Source organism: Candoia aspera, chromosome 4 (genome assembly GCF_035149785.1).
Source record: "Candoia aspera isolate rCanAsp1 chromosome 4, rCanAsp1.hap2, whole genome shotgun sequence".
NCBI lineage: Eukaryota > Metazoa > Chordata > Lepidosauria > Squamata > Boidae > Candoia > Candoia aspera.
This window is the reverse complement of record NC_086156.1, coordinates 22,275,075-22,289,041: the sequence shown is the minus strand read 5'-3', so window position 1 is coordinate 22,289,041 and position 13,967 is coordinate 22,275,075. Positions and strand designations below refer to the sequence as shown.

At 39.2% G+C, this 13,967-nt stretch overlaps 1 protein-coding gene across 1 annotated transcript in view; it reads right to left on the bottom strand.

Annotated features, from left to right (window-relative positions):
• Positions 1-251: 251 nt before the first annotated feature.
• The window catches only part of ITGA8 (integrin subunit alpha 8), a 130,396-nt gene continuing 116,680 nt past the window's right edge, over positions 252-13,967 (bottom strand). The window contains exons 29-31 of the mRNA XM_063303582.1: positions 8,448-8,570; positions 907-2,306; positions 252-587 (exon numbers count right to left, since the gene is read on the bottom strand). Coding sequence (XP_063159652.1) covers positions 2,220-2,306; positions 8,448-8,570 — 210 coding nt within the window. The 3' untranslated portion in view covers positions 252-587; positions 907-2,219. The remainder of the gene's footprint in view (positions 588-906; positions 2,307-8,447; positions 8,571-13,967) is intronic.

Sequence of the window (13,967 nt, the reverse complement as noted above, 5' to 3'; positions counted from 1 at the left end):
TGTTCAAAGGGTTCTAGCAGCAGAATGGGATAGGGGTCTGAAGGAATAATTTTTTTCTCTGTGTCTACCCTGATGTCAACAGAAATGACATAACGGTTTTGGGGTTTGGCAGGTCAAACAGTAGGAGTATTGGAACACCTGTAGCTAGGACATCTGGTGTTAGACATAGCATCCATAAACCAACCAAGGAGAAGAGAAGATAATGAGATGCTGAAAAGCATAAATACTACAAAACTTAATGCAGACTTTTTCATTGTTTGGTTGCAAATAAATGCATTTACTCAAAAAACACAAATACATTTTGAATTTGTTTCAATGTTTCATACTTTGGTCCTATCATTATATAACCTATGGACTGGAAATCATTTTATATTTGGCCCAATAAAAAAAATACAATCCATTAAAAAAACAAGAAAGAATGTTCACAAATCTGCTCGCTGTACTGAAGTCATTCCATGGGAGATAGCTCCCAGGCTTCTAAAAGCTGCTGGAATCGTTCTTATATGTATAAGAACTAATGTCTCTGAACCGTCTTCCATTAGAGAGCAGAAAAACATCCCTATTGGAGATACATAATTCTAGATTACCTACACTTTTTTTTTTCATCGTATGGCATAGCAGTTCAGTGTTCATGCTGCTTTTTCTTGCTGGGAAATCCTTGTGAAGTCCAGCAGCCAGATGTGTAGACTATTTAGCTGTGACAAGTCACGTTGCCCAGTGTCATGAGTACTGACACCCAGGGTGCACCACAAAGAGGCTAGTCTACATTGCACCGAGTTGGGCTGAGAGAAAGTGACTGGCCCAAGGTCACCCAGCTGGCTCTCATGGCCAAGGTGGGACTAGAACTCACAGACTCCTGGTTTCTAGCCCAGCACCTTAACCACTAGACCAAACTGGCTTATCAACCTGCACCTAGAGGGAGTCATGGGAGCAAAAACACAAACAAAATACACTCATTTCAAAAGCGTTTTGAACAAAGTTGATGAAGGTCCTTTCCAAGATTAATCTGCTAGCCAGATGTCCCATAGTGAGTTTAGGAATGATTTATGTAACTACATCTTCAAATGTTTAATTCTTATGAATAATCCACCCATTCAAAAGAAAAGTTAACTATAGTATTAGTGAACCATAGAACTTTTCTTGGAAAGGCTTGGGGAATGATTTTTATTTCTTGATTCGATTTATTTTACATAGGAATATTTTTACCAAATCAAATTTTCTAATTGGTTTTTCTCTTTGCCTGCTTTTATAATCTGTGACTTGGAAAGAAGTTAGATATCTAGTAATATAATCCAGTTCCTATTAGAAAGATCTGTATTTACTTGAATATAGATAATCTATACAGATTCAACCCCCATTCCCCATTTTAACTTCTGTCTTCTCCCTGGGATACCAGACTTCTCTGTGCTTTACAGTCACGATATTGCAAACAATCTTAATCAGTTATGTTCATGGTGTAGTGTCATTAAATAAATGGAAACATCTATTTTGTGCCTTAGGAATTAGGGTAACGTTGAGGCTCACTTCCAAGGCCTCCAATTCTATGGATCTTTATAATACATTTACTCCTATAAAATAATATATAGCTTTGCTTCTTTCCAAACATTTATAATTGGTATGTGGAATGCAAAGGATATATTCACTCTATTTACATATGAGATAGTGAAACCATAAAATTTCAGACCCCATTTTTGTTAGGATGCCCAGTCTACAAAAGATGGAAAATAAATACTTGTGTGCCTTACTTTCAAGAAGTATTTTGAAAGGTTATTTTTGCTTTTTGGAAGTACTTTCATAGTATCCATATCATTGCTTGTCTCCCTGAGCCAGAGTTTATAAAAGTTCCTATCCCTAGGGAGATGCCTCAAGATTTTGCCTTTATACAGTAAAGTTGAACATTGTGTCTTGCTCGTCCTTCCTCCATTTAAGCATCGTTGGCATTCCATCACTGCCCCATTTGGATTTATGAATGCTTTTTATGTATCCCATGATCTCACGAAGAATCAGTTTTGAAAAACTGAAGCAATTCTTTTTCATTTACTCCCTTGGGATGGAAGGTTGCTCATCAGTTCTGAGGCAGAGATAATATTCTTTTCTGTCATCTATGTTCTGAATGTGTAGAAAATTGCATAGGTCCAATTACAGCTAGTTGGCCATCTTGAATCCAAATTAAGGTTCCTGGCACATGAACCCAAGCTCTTGATATGGACTCTCATTTTCTACGTATCAGTAGTCTTGTCACTTGTTAGTTGTACTCTGTCAGCCATGTCATCTCTAGGAGGCCTGGCTCTGTCAAAGAAGCCACACTAGAACAAAACAATCAAATGTAAGCAAGTTGGGAAATCAACCATCTGATAACTCTAACATCTTGTTTCCAAACTTCAGACTACCATTAGGACTTGACTAGATATGCTTATGGTTGTCTCCAGATGTATTATAGTTCTCGTAATCATTGGCAAGTGGAGCTTGAGTTGCCATTTAAAACATCTGCACTTTTGAAATTAAGTCATTTTGGTATATTATCTTTTTCAAAATAGTAAGATTATATATCAAACTGACTTAAATTCAGAACTGTTTTTGTATATAGAGAACTGATTCAAATGCCATGCAACTGATAGAAAGGCTACAAACAACAAAAAAATCCTGTTGCATGGCATATGGAAATCCTATTACTACTACTACAAGGAGAACTTCCCAGAAGCACAGCATATTCACAAGTGTTTAACTTATCTATAGAATCAGTCTTATGTACACTTACCAGGGAATAATCTTACACAAATTATAAACTGTTATAAACTGAATAAGCAAATTATAGGTTGTAAGATCCTCGGCTGTTGCTTTGTAATGCCAGGTCTGTTAACAGGAAGGCCCCCCTCATATGTGATTTGATCACAGAGGAGGGGGCAGACGTGGCATACATTACTGAAAACTGGCTGGGCCTGGAAGGAGGTATGCCTCTTTTGGAGATGTGCCTGGCCGGGATTTGAGTGTGGCAGCAGCCAAGACTTCAGGGCAGGGGGGGACCGGTGGCTGTTGTCATCTGGGAATCTCTAGTGGCCTTCAGGGTACTGCTCCACAAGTGGCCAGGTGTGAGACCCTGTTTTTCCAGTTGGGTTCCCAAGAACAGTTGGGGGTGTTGCTACTGTACCAGCCTCCCTGCTGCATAGCGACCTCCCTGCCTGAGCTGCTGGAGGCTGTCTCGGGGTTGGCGGTAGAGTTCCCAGGCTTATGGTTCTGTGGGACTTCAATCTGCCTTCCTGAGGTGGGCCTCAGAAGCAGCTCAGGAGTTCATGGCCACCATGGCAGCCATGGGCCTGTTTCGGATTATTCGGGACCCAACTCGAGACAGTGGCCTCACCCCGGACGTAGTTTCCTTGTAGGAGCAGTGGCAACGTGATCTGAGGGGATCAGATTTCCCCTTTGTCATGGTCGGATCACACCCTGGTGACCTTGAGATTCTCTTATGCCACCCCCCTCCACAGGGAGGCAGGACCTATTCGATTGGTCCATCCTGGCGACTGATAGACCCGTTAGGGTTTCAGAGGGAGCTGGGGGTTTATAGCTGAAGATCTGCTACACAGTCCAGCAGAGGCCCTGGCTACAGCCTGGAATAGGGAGGTGACTGGGGCCTTGGACAGGATTGTGCCTGTGTGGCCTCTCTTGTCCCATCGAACCTGACACTTCCTGTGGTTTATAGAGAAGTTGAGGGTTCTGAAGAGCCTTAAGAGACACCTGGAGCGCTGCTGGAGGAAGACAAAGACCGAATCTCACCGAACACAAGCTAGAGCCACTATTAGGGCCTACCTTGTGGTGGTAAGAGTGGTGAAACACCAGTATTTCTCCGCTCTTATTGCATCTGCGGAATGCCACCCAGTGGCCCTGTTTAAGATTACCTGATCCCTTTTGGGGAAAGGGGATCCAGAAATCCATCTACAGGGCCATGCTGAGGAGTTTTCTGGGCATCTGCAGGATAAAATCACTCAGGTCCGTTCCAAGTTCCAAGCATGAGACAGGGTCTGTGAAGATGCTCAGGGAATGTACTTACCCAGTTATCTGGGAACAGTTTGACCCTGTTGGGCCCAAGAAAGTGGACAGGATCCTCCGGACTGTAAACGCCACCACTTGCCAATTAGATCCATGACCCTCCTGGCTGGTGAAGGCAGCCCAGGAGGGGACGTGTGGTTGGGTCCAGACGATGGTAAATGCATCCATGAGAGAGGGGGTGACTCTGCCAGCCGTCTAGTCTCCCACCTCCCCTTTTTGGGGAAGGTGGTTGAGAAAATGGTGGCATTGGAGCTCCAGAGGATCCTGGATGAAATGGATTATCTAGACCCCTTTCAGTCAGGTTTCAGGCCTGGTTACGGGATGGAAACAGCATTGGTTGCATTTATGGATGACCTCTGGCAGAAGCGGGATGGAGGCAGTGCATCCATCCTGGCTTTTCTTGACCTCTCAGCGGCTTTTGATACCATCAACCATGGTATCCTTTTGGCTTGGCTCAGGGAGTTGGGGGTGGGCAGCGTGGTTCTATACTGGTTCACCTCCTTCCTCCAGGGCTGGTCCCAATCGGTGTTAATAGGGAGCAAGAGATCCAGCCCATGGCCCCTTTTTTGTGGGGTGCCACAGGGCTCGGTACTCTCTCTGCTCCTTTTTAACATGCTCTGTGTGAGATCATCCATCACCATGGGATGAAGTATCACTAATATGCTGATGATACTCAATTATATATCTCCATCCCGGGTGAAGTAAGTGATGCCATGACCACCCTCTCCAGGAGCCTGGGGGCTGTGGGGGCCTGGATGAGGAACAAGAAGCTTTGACTGGACCCTGGGAAGACTGAGTGGCTGTGGATTAATGGCACCTCAGGATCTGGGAAATTGTCATCTTTAGTTCTGGATGGGGTTGCACTGCCCCAGACAGACCTGGTGTATAACTTGGGAGTCCTCTTGGACTCACGACTCCTGCTCAAAGAGCAGGTGGCAGTTGCAGCTAGGAGGGCCTTTGCTCAATGTCATGTACGCCAGTTACGCTCTTTCCTGGACCGAGAGGCCCTTCGAATGGTCATTCACATCCTGGTCATCTCCCATATAGACTACTGTAACGTGCTCTACATGGGGCTACCCTTGAAGAATATCTGGAAGCTACAACTGGTCCAGAATGCAGCCATACGGTCAGTCTTGGGTGCTCCAAGGTTCGCACATGTAACACCTTTGCTATGTGAGCTGCACTGGGTTCCAGTTTGCTTCCGGGTCCAATTCAAGGTGTTGGTTATTATCTTTAAAGCCCTACGTGGCATGGGTCCAGGTTACCTGAGGGACCATCTCATCCCCATCACTTTGACCCATCCCACCCGGTCATATAGAGAGGGCATGTTATGGACCCTGTCCATAAAGGAATTCCATCTGTCGGGGTCTCAGAAGCATGCCTTCTCTGTAGTAGCTCCCACCCTTTGGAACATTCTTCCCCTGGAGGTGAGACAGACCCCCTTGCTCCTAGACTTCCATAAAAAACTAAAAACCTGGTTTTGTCAGCAGGCCTGGAAAGGGAAGGGGAATAGCCATTCCCGGGGATGGCTAGCGCCCTAGAATGATTTTAGAAGGGTCCGTTATATTCACGGACTGATAGAGAACTCTCAGCCATCTAGATTCCATCTCATTTTTATTCTTATTGTATTTATTATATTTATAATTGTCTTGAATTTTAACTCTGTTCTTATTTTAAACCGCCCAGAGTTCCTCCTTTTGGGGGGAGATGGGCGGTGATAAAATTTCATAAATAAAATAAATAAACTCACTGAATGTAATAGGGCTTCCTTTTGAGTAGACTTGATTGGGATTCTGTTGTATATCTCAGAAAGAGACTATGGTTGAATCAAACATAAACAAGGGCCACAATGGAGACAGTTTGGTGTTGTGGGGAGAGAGCCAGTTTGGTGTAGTGTTTAAGGTGCTGGCCTAGAAACCAGGAGACCGTGAGTTCTAGGCCTCCCTTAGGCATGAAATCTGGCTGGGTGACTTTGGGCCAGTTACTCTCTCTCAGCCCAACCCACCTCATAGGGTTGTTGTTGTGGGGAAAATAGGAGGCAGGAGTATTAGGTATGTTTGCTGCCTTGAGTTGACCAAATCTATTTACCTATAAAATAATAACTTCAGCTTTATATCTCAATACTGTGACTGGGTGCTTTGGATGGGATATACTTTAATAGCTACATCCAAATTCATACAGTAATTGAAAATGATGTTATTTTTTGCAGAATGATACCTACACAGAAAGATACTTTGGTACAAATGTTTAAGACTGGGGAGTTAGCCTGTCTACAATTCTTCATCCTCCCAGTGTGAAAAACACTTGTTTCATGCTTATGAGAGTAGATTACTTTATAAAAGATATAATGGTGAAAACCAAGCATTCAATATCAAGAAAAACATCTTTACAGATTTCAAGTCTGAAACTCTTCATAACTGTGACCATGATTTATCCTGAAAGGCAGATCAAAACAGCTGGTGAGTCTTTACTGAGTATTATTGGTGAATTGCTATTTCATACCAAGTTGCACTGTGGCTGATCTGTTTTCCAACAATGTAAGCAAGGGGCAGATGAAAGCCTAATGTTGAACAAGAGCCAGTCTAAGTAGCTGGCTGTGATTATCTGCCTAGATGAAGGTGATATAAAGAAATGGAATGATTTTTAAAAAAAATTAAGAGCTCTGCATGGCATGTCTTAGGCAGCACTTAATACCAGGCATGAATAACTTGTATCTCACCATGCAAGGTGAATCCCACCCATCATGTCTCTTTGACAGAATATCATCTAATTACTCAGAATATTATCTAATCAATCAGAGATTTTTGATTAAAAGGAAAATTGCATAACATTACATTTATGGTAAAATAACCTAGCACAAAAATCAAACCTGAATTTAATACAAAAAAGTTGCTAAATACTATACTCAAGTTTTAAACTAAATTCATGTTCCTCTCAAACACTTTATTTGCTTTGTTAAAAGAAAATCCTTGGAGAAAATTAATTTCTTAAGCATAAATATATGTCATGCATTGTACTGTGTCATGTATATGAGATGGGCGGGTATAGATGGGCGGTTATATAAATTGAATACGTACATAAATAACAGAGCAAATTATGAATATTCATGATTCTTTCCACATACACAAACATTTTTATTTTATTTCATAAAGGAACACAGTTTTATACAATAATTGTTGACACTCTTTCTGGAAAGTTCTGGGCACTTATCTCATAATCTATCATATTTACTCTACTTCAATTAAGTGATTTTGCATAGTGTACTTTCATATGTACATCATGCAGATCAGAAGTCTTTAAATTTAAAATTGTTATGCTAAGAATAAATTCAGGAAGTGAATCAAGATCAAACTGTTCTTTTGTCTTGTTAATTTAAAATAATTTAAATGGTCCTTTTAAAAGTTAATTTAGCTGTTACATGATAATAACATTTAACTATGTCCCAATTTGCAGTCTGTATGGATTTTCTCTTAAAAAATTAAATGTCTAGAAATTATCAATAGCCATTAATGGTTCTTTTGTAGGATTGCATTATTACTGTCCTAAGATACCCTATTGATTTCAGTATGTATGTGACACTAGTCTACTTTATCTGATATACAAAGATCACCAAATTCTAGAATGACCAATGCAAGTAGAATAAGTAGATAATATTAGGACCAAATAAGGACATTTCTATAAGAAATCAGGATGAAATTACTACAGATTCAAATTATTTTAATTTATTTCTAATTTGAGCAGATAGTACCTAATCCCATATGTTCTATCTGTTATAGAAATGCTTATCAACATATAAATACCAGAGGAAGGATTTAGGAAGAAGCTAAATCTGAGAACATATGGGACCTGATTAAAAAAGCTGGTAGTCATTAATACACTGGAAAACTATCTCTGCGAAAATGCTGTTTCCATATTCCCTTTCCAAATTAAATTATGTCTCAGATGTTGGCTTATTGACTGCAAGTATTTAGTGACGTAGTAAAAAAAATTAAACAGAATCTACCAATTTTAAAATAAGATCGCATGAAGCTTTACAAAACAGTATTTATTCTCCTCAAAGTAGCACACAACAACATGTTGCAAAAGATAACCCCTTGAGGATTTAGGACGAAACAATACTAGTGATGCTTCTTTGTCACATGCCGCAGAAACTTTGTCTTGCTGGACAAAATATAAAGGTCTTGGGAATCACAGCTGATCTTTCACTCTTACTTATAACCAGCCTTTAATAATGTGTGACTTTGAAAACAAGCTGTCTCTTTTTTTAAAAGACTAGCAACACAAACATATCTGTTCTCCATTAGAAATGACACACCCTTCTCATATATCTGTTACTGTTTTGATGAGAAGAGCAAATTCTTTTCTCTTCCCCCTCTAACTCCCAATTTTATAACAGAACATACCTTCCACAAAGCTAAGGTCAACATAGCCAGAACCAGCAGTCCAAGAAGTATGGCCAATATTATAACCCACAATGGGATTATAAAGGAAACATTTGGCGTAGCCCAAATAACAGATGTTTTTATCTGAAATGAAATATGAAAGAAATTAGTAAAGATAAATGAAGAGAAAAACTCTACATTACTGAATCACAAAGAATATATGGATAATATGTAAAAGGTAGTGGGAGTAGCATTCCTGAAGCAGCAGGCTAGGAAGGAAGGAAGCCTGGCACACAGTCCTCTCAACCTCACTGGTCCCTCTCTGACTCTATCATCTAAGAAACATGCGTCATTCTGGCTGCCCCTTTTCCCCTGACCTTTCTATACTTGGATAGTCACTCCTGATGCTTAAATCACCAGCTGCAACATAACTGACTGTTACAAGCTTTTACCTGGACACAGAATGTCAACTGAAGCAGCACTCAGGAAAGTACAGGTACCTAGAATAATTAAGTTTATTAGGCCAAGTTTGCACTATGACTCAACCCGATACATCTGAGTTCTCTTAGGCAATTACAGACGTAAAAGTCACTTCCCAAATAGCTATAAGTTAGCCCTGTGGTCTCAGGCAGTTCATGTTGCCATATGCTCTTTTAAAGTTTGGGTAAAAAGCCCCTAAATAAGCCCCATAAGTTTTTTTCTTTCTTTACAGGAAAAAATTAAATTAAAATAAGGACGCAAATGCAACATTTATTTATTGATTTTATTCTACTATCCTGCCTTTTAGTATTATTATAAATAACTCAAAGGGGCGAACATACCTAATACTCCTTCCTCCTCCTATTTGTCCCACAACAACCCTGTGAGGTGGGTTGGGCTGAGAAAGAGGGACTGGCCCAGGGTCACCCAGCCGGCTTTCATGCCTAAGGCGGGACTAGAACTCACAGTCTCCTGGTTTCTAGCCCATTGCCTTAACCACTAGACCAAACTGGCAATACCCTTTTATGTCATGTGAAAGAGCCAGCAGACTTATAGAATGACAGACAATGTTCTTCTCTGACACCCTCAAATATAAAAATAACTTGAAATATAATAAAAATATAAAATGCATTAGCACCATTTTACTGGGTTTTGATTTAATCGTGACTACAAAAGCTGGTCTAAATAAATGGGTCTAGTAAAGCTTTTGAAATTTATTTAAATGTTGGCTTCCTAGATCACCAGAGGAAGATTACAAAAGGAAAAATATGTATTTCTTAATCCATTCATAGTTTCCAACGTAAGTTGAATGCGAATGCTTAAAGCCTATTTGGACATGATACAGGGGAAGCAAGTATTATAGATGCAAACCTTTGAATTCTGAGCATTGTTAACACAGATGAGTTATCTGTGGTTACATTATTGATCTATAATATACTCTAGAAAATGTAGGTCTGAAAATCTCCAATTTAGATATTCAATTAATATATTAGCAGATATTCAGAAGGCGAAGAAAAATACACTGTAATCTATGAAACTGGGGAAAGGGCCCAAGCCAATTGGGCCCCCAGCTGAATGGTGCAGAATTTTTACTGGCTATGGCACCTATATTGTTGAAGGCCTATTATCCATCATTTAATCTTTCTATATTTCTTTATTGCTTTACAAAGCTTACATTACAATAATATTAAAGCTTGAGAGAGAGCCCACAAGATGTATAAGCTATACAGCAGTATCTGGTTAATGCAGACACTGTAATATTAAGTAGATAGAAGGCTTTAGAAAGTAATATCATTTCTCCCCTCTCAATCTAGATTTATAAAAAAAATATAGACACCTGACAATATCCACCTGATGATTGATATTCTGCATATTGCCATAGATAAATTGGAATCCATTGTTATAATTTTGTTAGATGCTGAAAAGGCCTTTGATATGGCCCAGACTGACATTATTAAACGCCAAGAAGATATGGGTCTCCATCATCTTTTGTTCACTGATTTTCAATTTTTTATCTTTACCCACTGACTAGAGTTCTTATGAATGGATTTGTCTCTCAACATATCAAGTTATATTGTGGCAACCAATAAGGATGCCCCTTGTTTCCTTACTGAAGATTGGTCCTTTAACCACTGACTTCTTCCATTACTCAGTCTCAAAGTATTAAAGGTGTGGTGCATTCAACACTTATGATATTATGGCTACCCTTGATAATTATACAATGTCATTACCAAAACTTATTGAAGTAATAAAACAATATGGTTTATATTTTGGTTATACTATTAATTGGAACAAGTCTAATTTGCTACTTTACCTATAGAATGCCATAAGAGATTAGGATTTATAATTTGTACAGACTTGATAAAATACTTGGGTGATATGTTTCTCGAAATATATCACAAAGTGTTGAATTAAATAGGTCTAAATATATTCTTGCAATTTCAGTAGATATAACTAGTTGGTTAAACCTCCCATTAAGATTAATGTTATCAAAATGAACTTTACATCAAGATTAATGTACATTTTAAGAGGGATTCCAATGTTAATTCCTGTTAGATATTTTATAGAGATAAATTAATGAGAATATCTTTATGGCAGGCTAAAGCCCCTTGAAGATTTGGCCAATTGGGTTGATCTTATCATGATGGTGGGTTTAACTTATCAGAATTTTTGTCATGAGCACTGATGGTGAGCAGGAGGGGGCCCCTATCCAGGGGGGAAAACGCATCTGTAGTAGCGAGGAATTGAGCAGTCATTCAAAGAGACACAGAACAGACCCGCCTTGACTTTTGGGGTTTATCTGTATGGGTTTTCTTCAGTTTGTTAGGATTTTCTATCTAATGTAGCAGTAATAAAACACTAGAGATTTATTCCTCATCTCAGCGTGGTTCCTGCCTGTTAAGACAATTTTAACTATATCATCATTAGACTTTTATTTAATTTTTAAATGAGACTTTATATGAATATTTCTCTCTTTGGACCCATTTAGAAAGCAAGTGTATAACACCTTTAAAATCTTGGCATGTTTTAGAGTCCAGGTGTATTAAAAAGGGATCTTGATTTCCAGCCTTGAATGCTGTTAGCCACATTTATTATTAATAGGCAAGCAGTTATGTTTTCATCCCAAATCACATGAAAAATTGACATTGTGGAATAATGCAAATTTGAAAATAGTCCAATAGTCCAAGCAACCTTTGCTTTGCGAGTTGCACTGGACTTGGGCTTCTGGGTGAGATTCAAGTTGCTAGTCATCACCTATAAAGCCCTTCATGGCATGGGTCCAGGTTACTGACGCAACTGCCTTTCTCCACTTGTCTCTACCTGTTCAATCAGATCTGGCAGGAGGGGCATGCTCTGAGTCCCATCAATTAGAGAGAACCATCTTGTTGGACTCAGGAATGTGCCTTTTCTATCTCAGCACCTGTCCTCTCAAACACCATACTACCCAAAATTAGATTAGTCCTGACCCGATCCTGTTGGCTTTTCAGAAAGCTCTTAAGACTTCTTTATTTTAAGAGGCATGATGGTCAGGAAGTTTGAGCAGGATGGTGGTAGTAGTGGTGATGATGGTTTCCTTGGTTGCCACTGTATAATGTTGCTCTTTAGTTCTTATATCATTCATCATTTTGTTTTAAACTTTGGTAGCAGCCCAGAGTTGCATTTGTGAAATGGGCAGCCATATAAATTGATTGCAATAAATACATACATAAATATACATATACATGGATCTTTGTGTATGTGTGTGAATTAGTTTTCTTTTTTAGATCATATTTAGTTTATTTTAATTACTATAACATGTTTAGGTTTTCTTTCTTCACTGTAGAAACACTATCTACCTTTTTTTCCCTGTTGTTATTGTAGGGATTTTTTTTTTATTTCACCATTTTAAAAAACATAAAAATACAAAAACACAAAGTCCCAGTGTTTTGCAATCTACTACGAAGAGATGCAATTATATTTAGGCAAAAATAATTAAGGCAAACTCAATAATTTAAATATGCATTTTAACATTTGAAATTAGTTAAATTTTAAGAGTGAACACTTTGTTAATTCAGAGAAATTTGTATTCAAATCCACACCCCCAAAATCATATCCAAATATATGGTATGATGAAAGTTTAATGAGTGCATTTTCCTAGTGCATCAGTCCCTTTTGGGTACTGATGATGGGTACTGATTTTGGGTACTGATGATTAATTGTAATGGTTTTCTAGGTTAGCATGTCTGACAGTTGTAGGGTGTGGCTCAGTTTAATTAGCTAATAAATATTTTTGAATGGCTTTCCTTGTATTTCTCACAAGACTCTAGCTGGCATGAAAATAAAAGGGCAAGATGAACAAGAAAAAGGTCATTAGAAGAAAAATAACAGTACTTCTGTTATTCCTATTCAGAAAGAGTATATGATGAAACAGATACATCTGGAGCAACATACCGTCCTTCAGAGATTCCTTCATGCCCTAGTCACCTCATGAATGGACTACTGCAATGTACTCTCAGTGGGGCTGCCCTTTAAAACCATTTGGAAGCTACAGCTGGTCCAGAATGCAGGAGTGTATTCTGGAGCATGGTGGGTGTGCTATGATACATCCATGTGCCATTGCTGTTTCACAAGCTGCACTAGTTGCCAGTTGGCTTCCAGGTGCAATTCAGGGTGCTGGTAATCATCCATGGCATAGGGCCTGGCTATTTGAGGGACCATCTATCTCCAATAGTTTTTGTCCATCCAGTAAGATCAGGCAGAGTTATCACACTCCAGGTCCCTTTAATTAAACAATGTCTTTTATCGGGACCTAGGAAGCAGGCCTTCTCTGTCAGTCTGTGGGAGCATCCTTCAGAGATCAATATGGCTCCTACCCTGCAGCTGTTCCAAAAGCTTTGAAAACCTGGCTTTACTCCCAGGCTTGGGGTTAGGGTGGCTGTCAAGCCCAGTTGATTTTTTTGGTGTGTTGAGTTTGTTTCTTTTCCTTTTCCAGTGCTTATTTTAAAAATATAAGCCGTTTAGAGTTGTCTGGGAGTTGGGTGGTCTCTAAATCAAATAAGTACACAAACAAACTAATAAATTTTTATGGTCACTAGCTAAATCACCTATAGTAGCATACATAGTTATTTTTTATTACAGAAATCTATTTAGCATTTTTAATGAACAGCCACCTTTGCCAGCCATGAGATTTTACCTATTTTTATCTACATTCTCTGTGCTTGCTGCAGATGATGAGGATTATAGCCCAAGATACTTTTGAGAACTTCAGTTAGGGTAAGGCTCCTATAGGAAGTTCCAAAATATTGTAGGGTTGCAATTTTGAAGTATAATTTAAAGAGAACGTTCAGCATGTTTGAAGGCATCTACTCAGGTCCCCAAAATTTTGTGAATGAGAAGAGATTTTACATATGGGTGTACAAAAGGCAAGTCTCAAATTCTTCTATAGTTTTCTTTGTGCCTTCATCAGGGGAGATTCTTGGACAGCACAAGGTTGGAGAAGATTGCTCACATCTGGAAGGTACCAGTTTTTTGGAGGAGAGGGAGATTGCTCTGTTACAGCTACATTATATGTGACTGACTGGC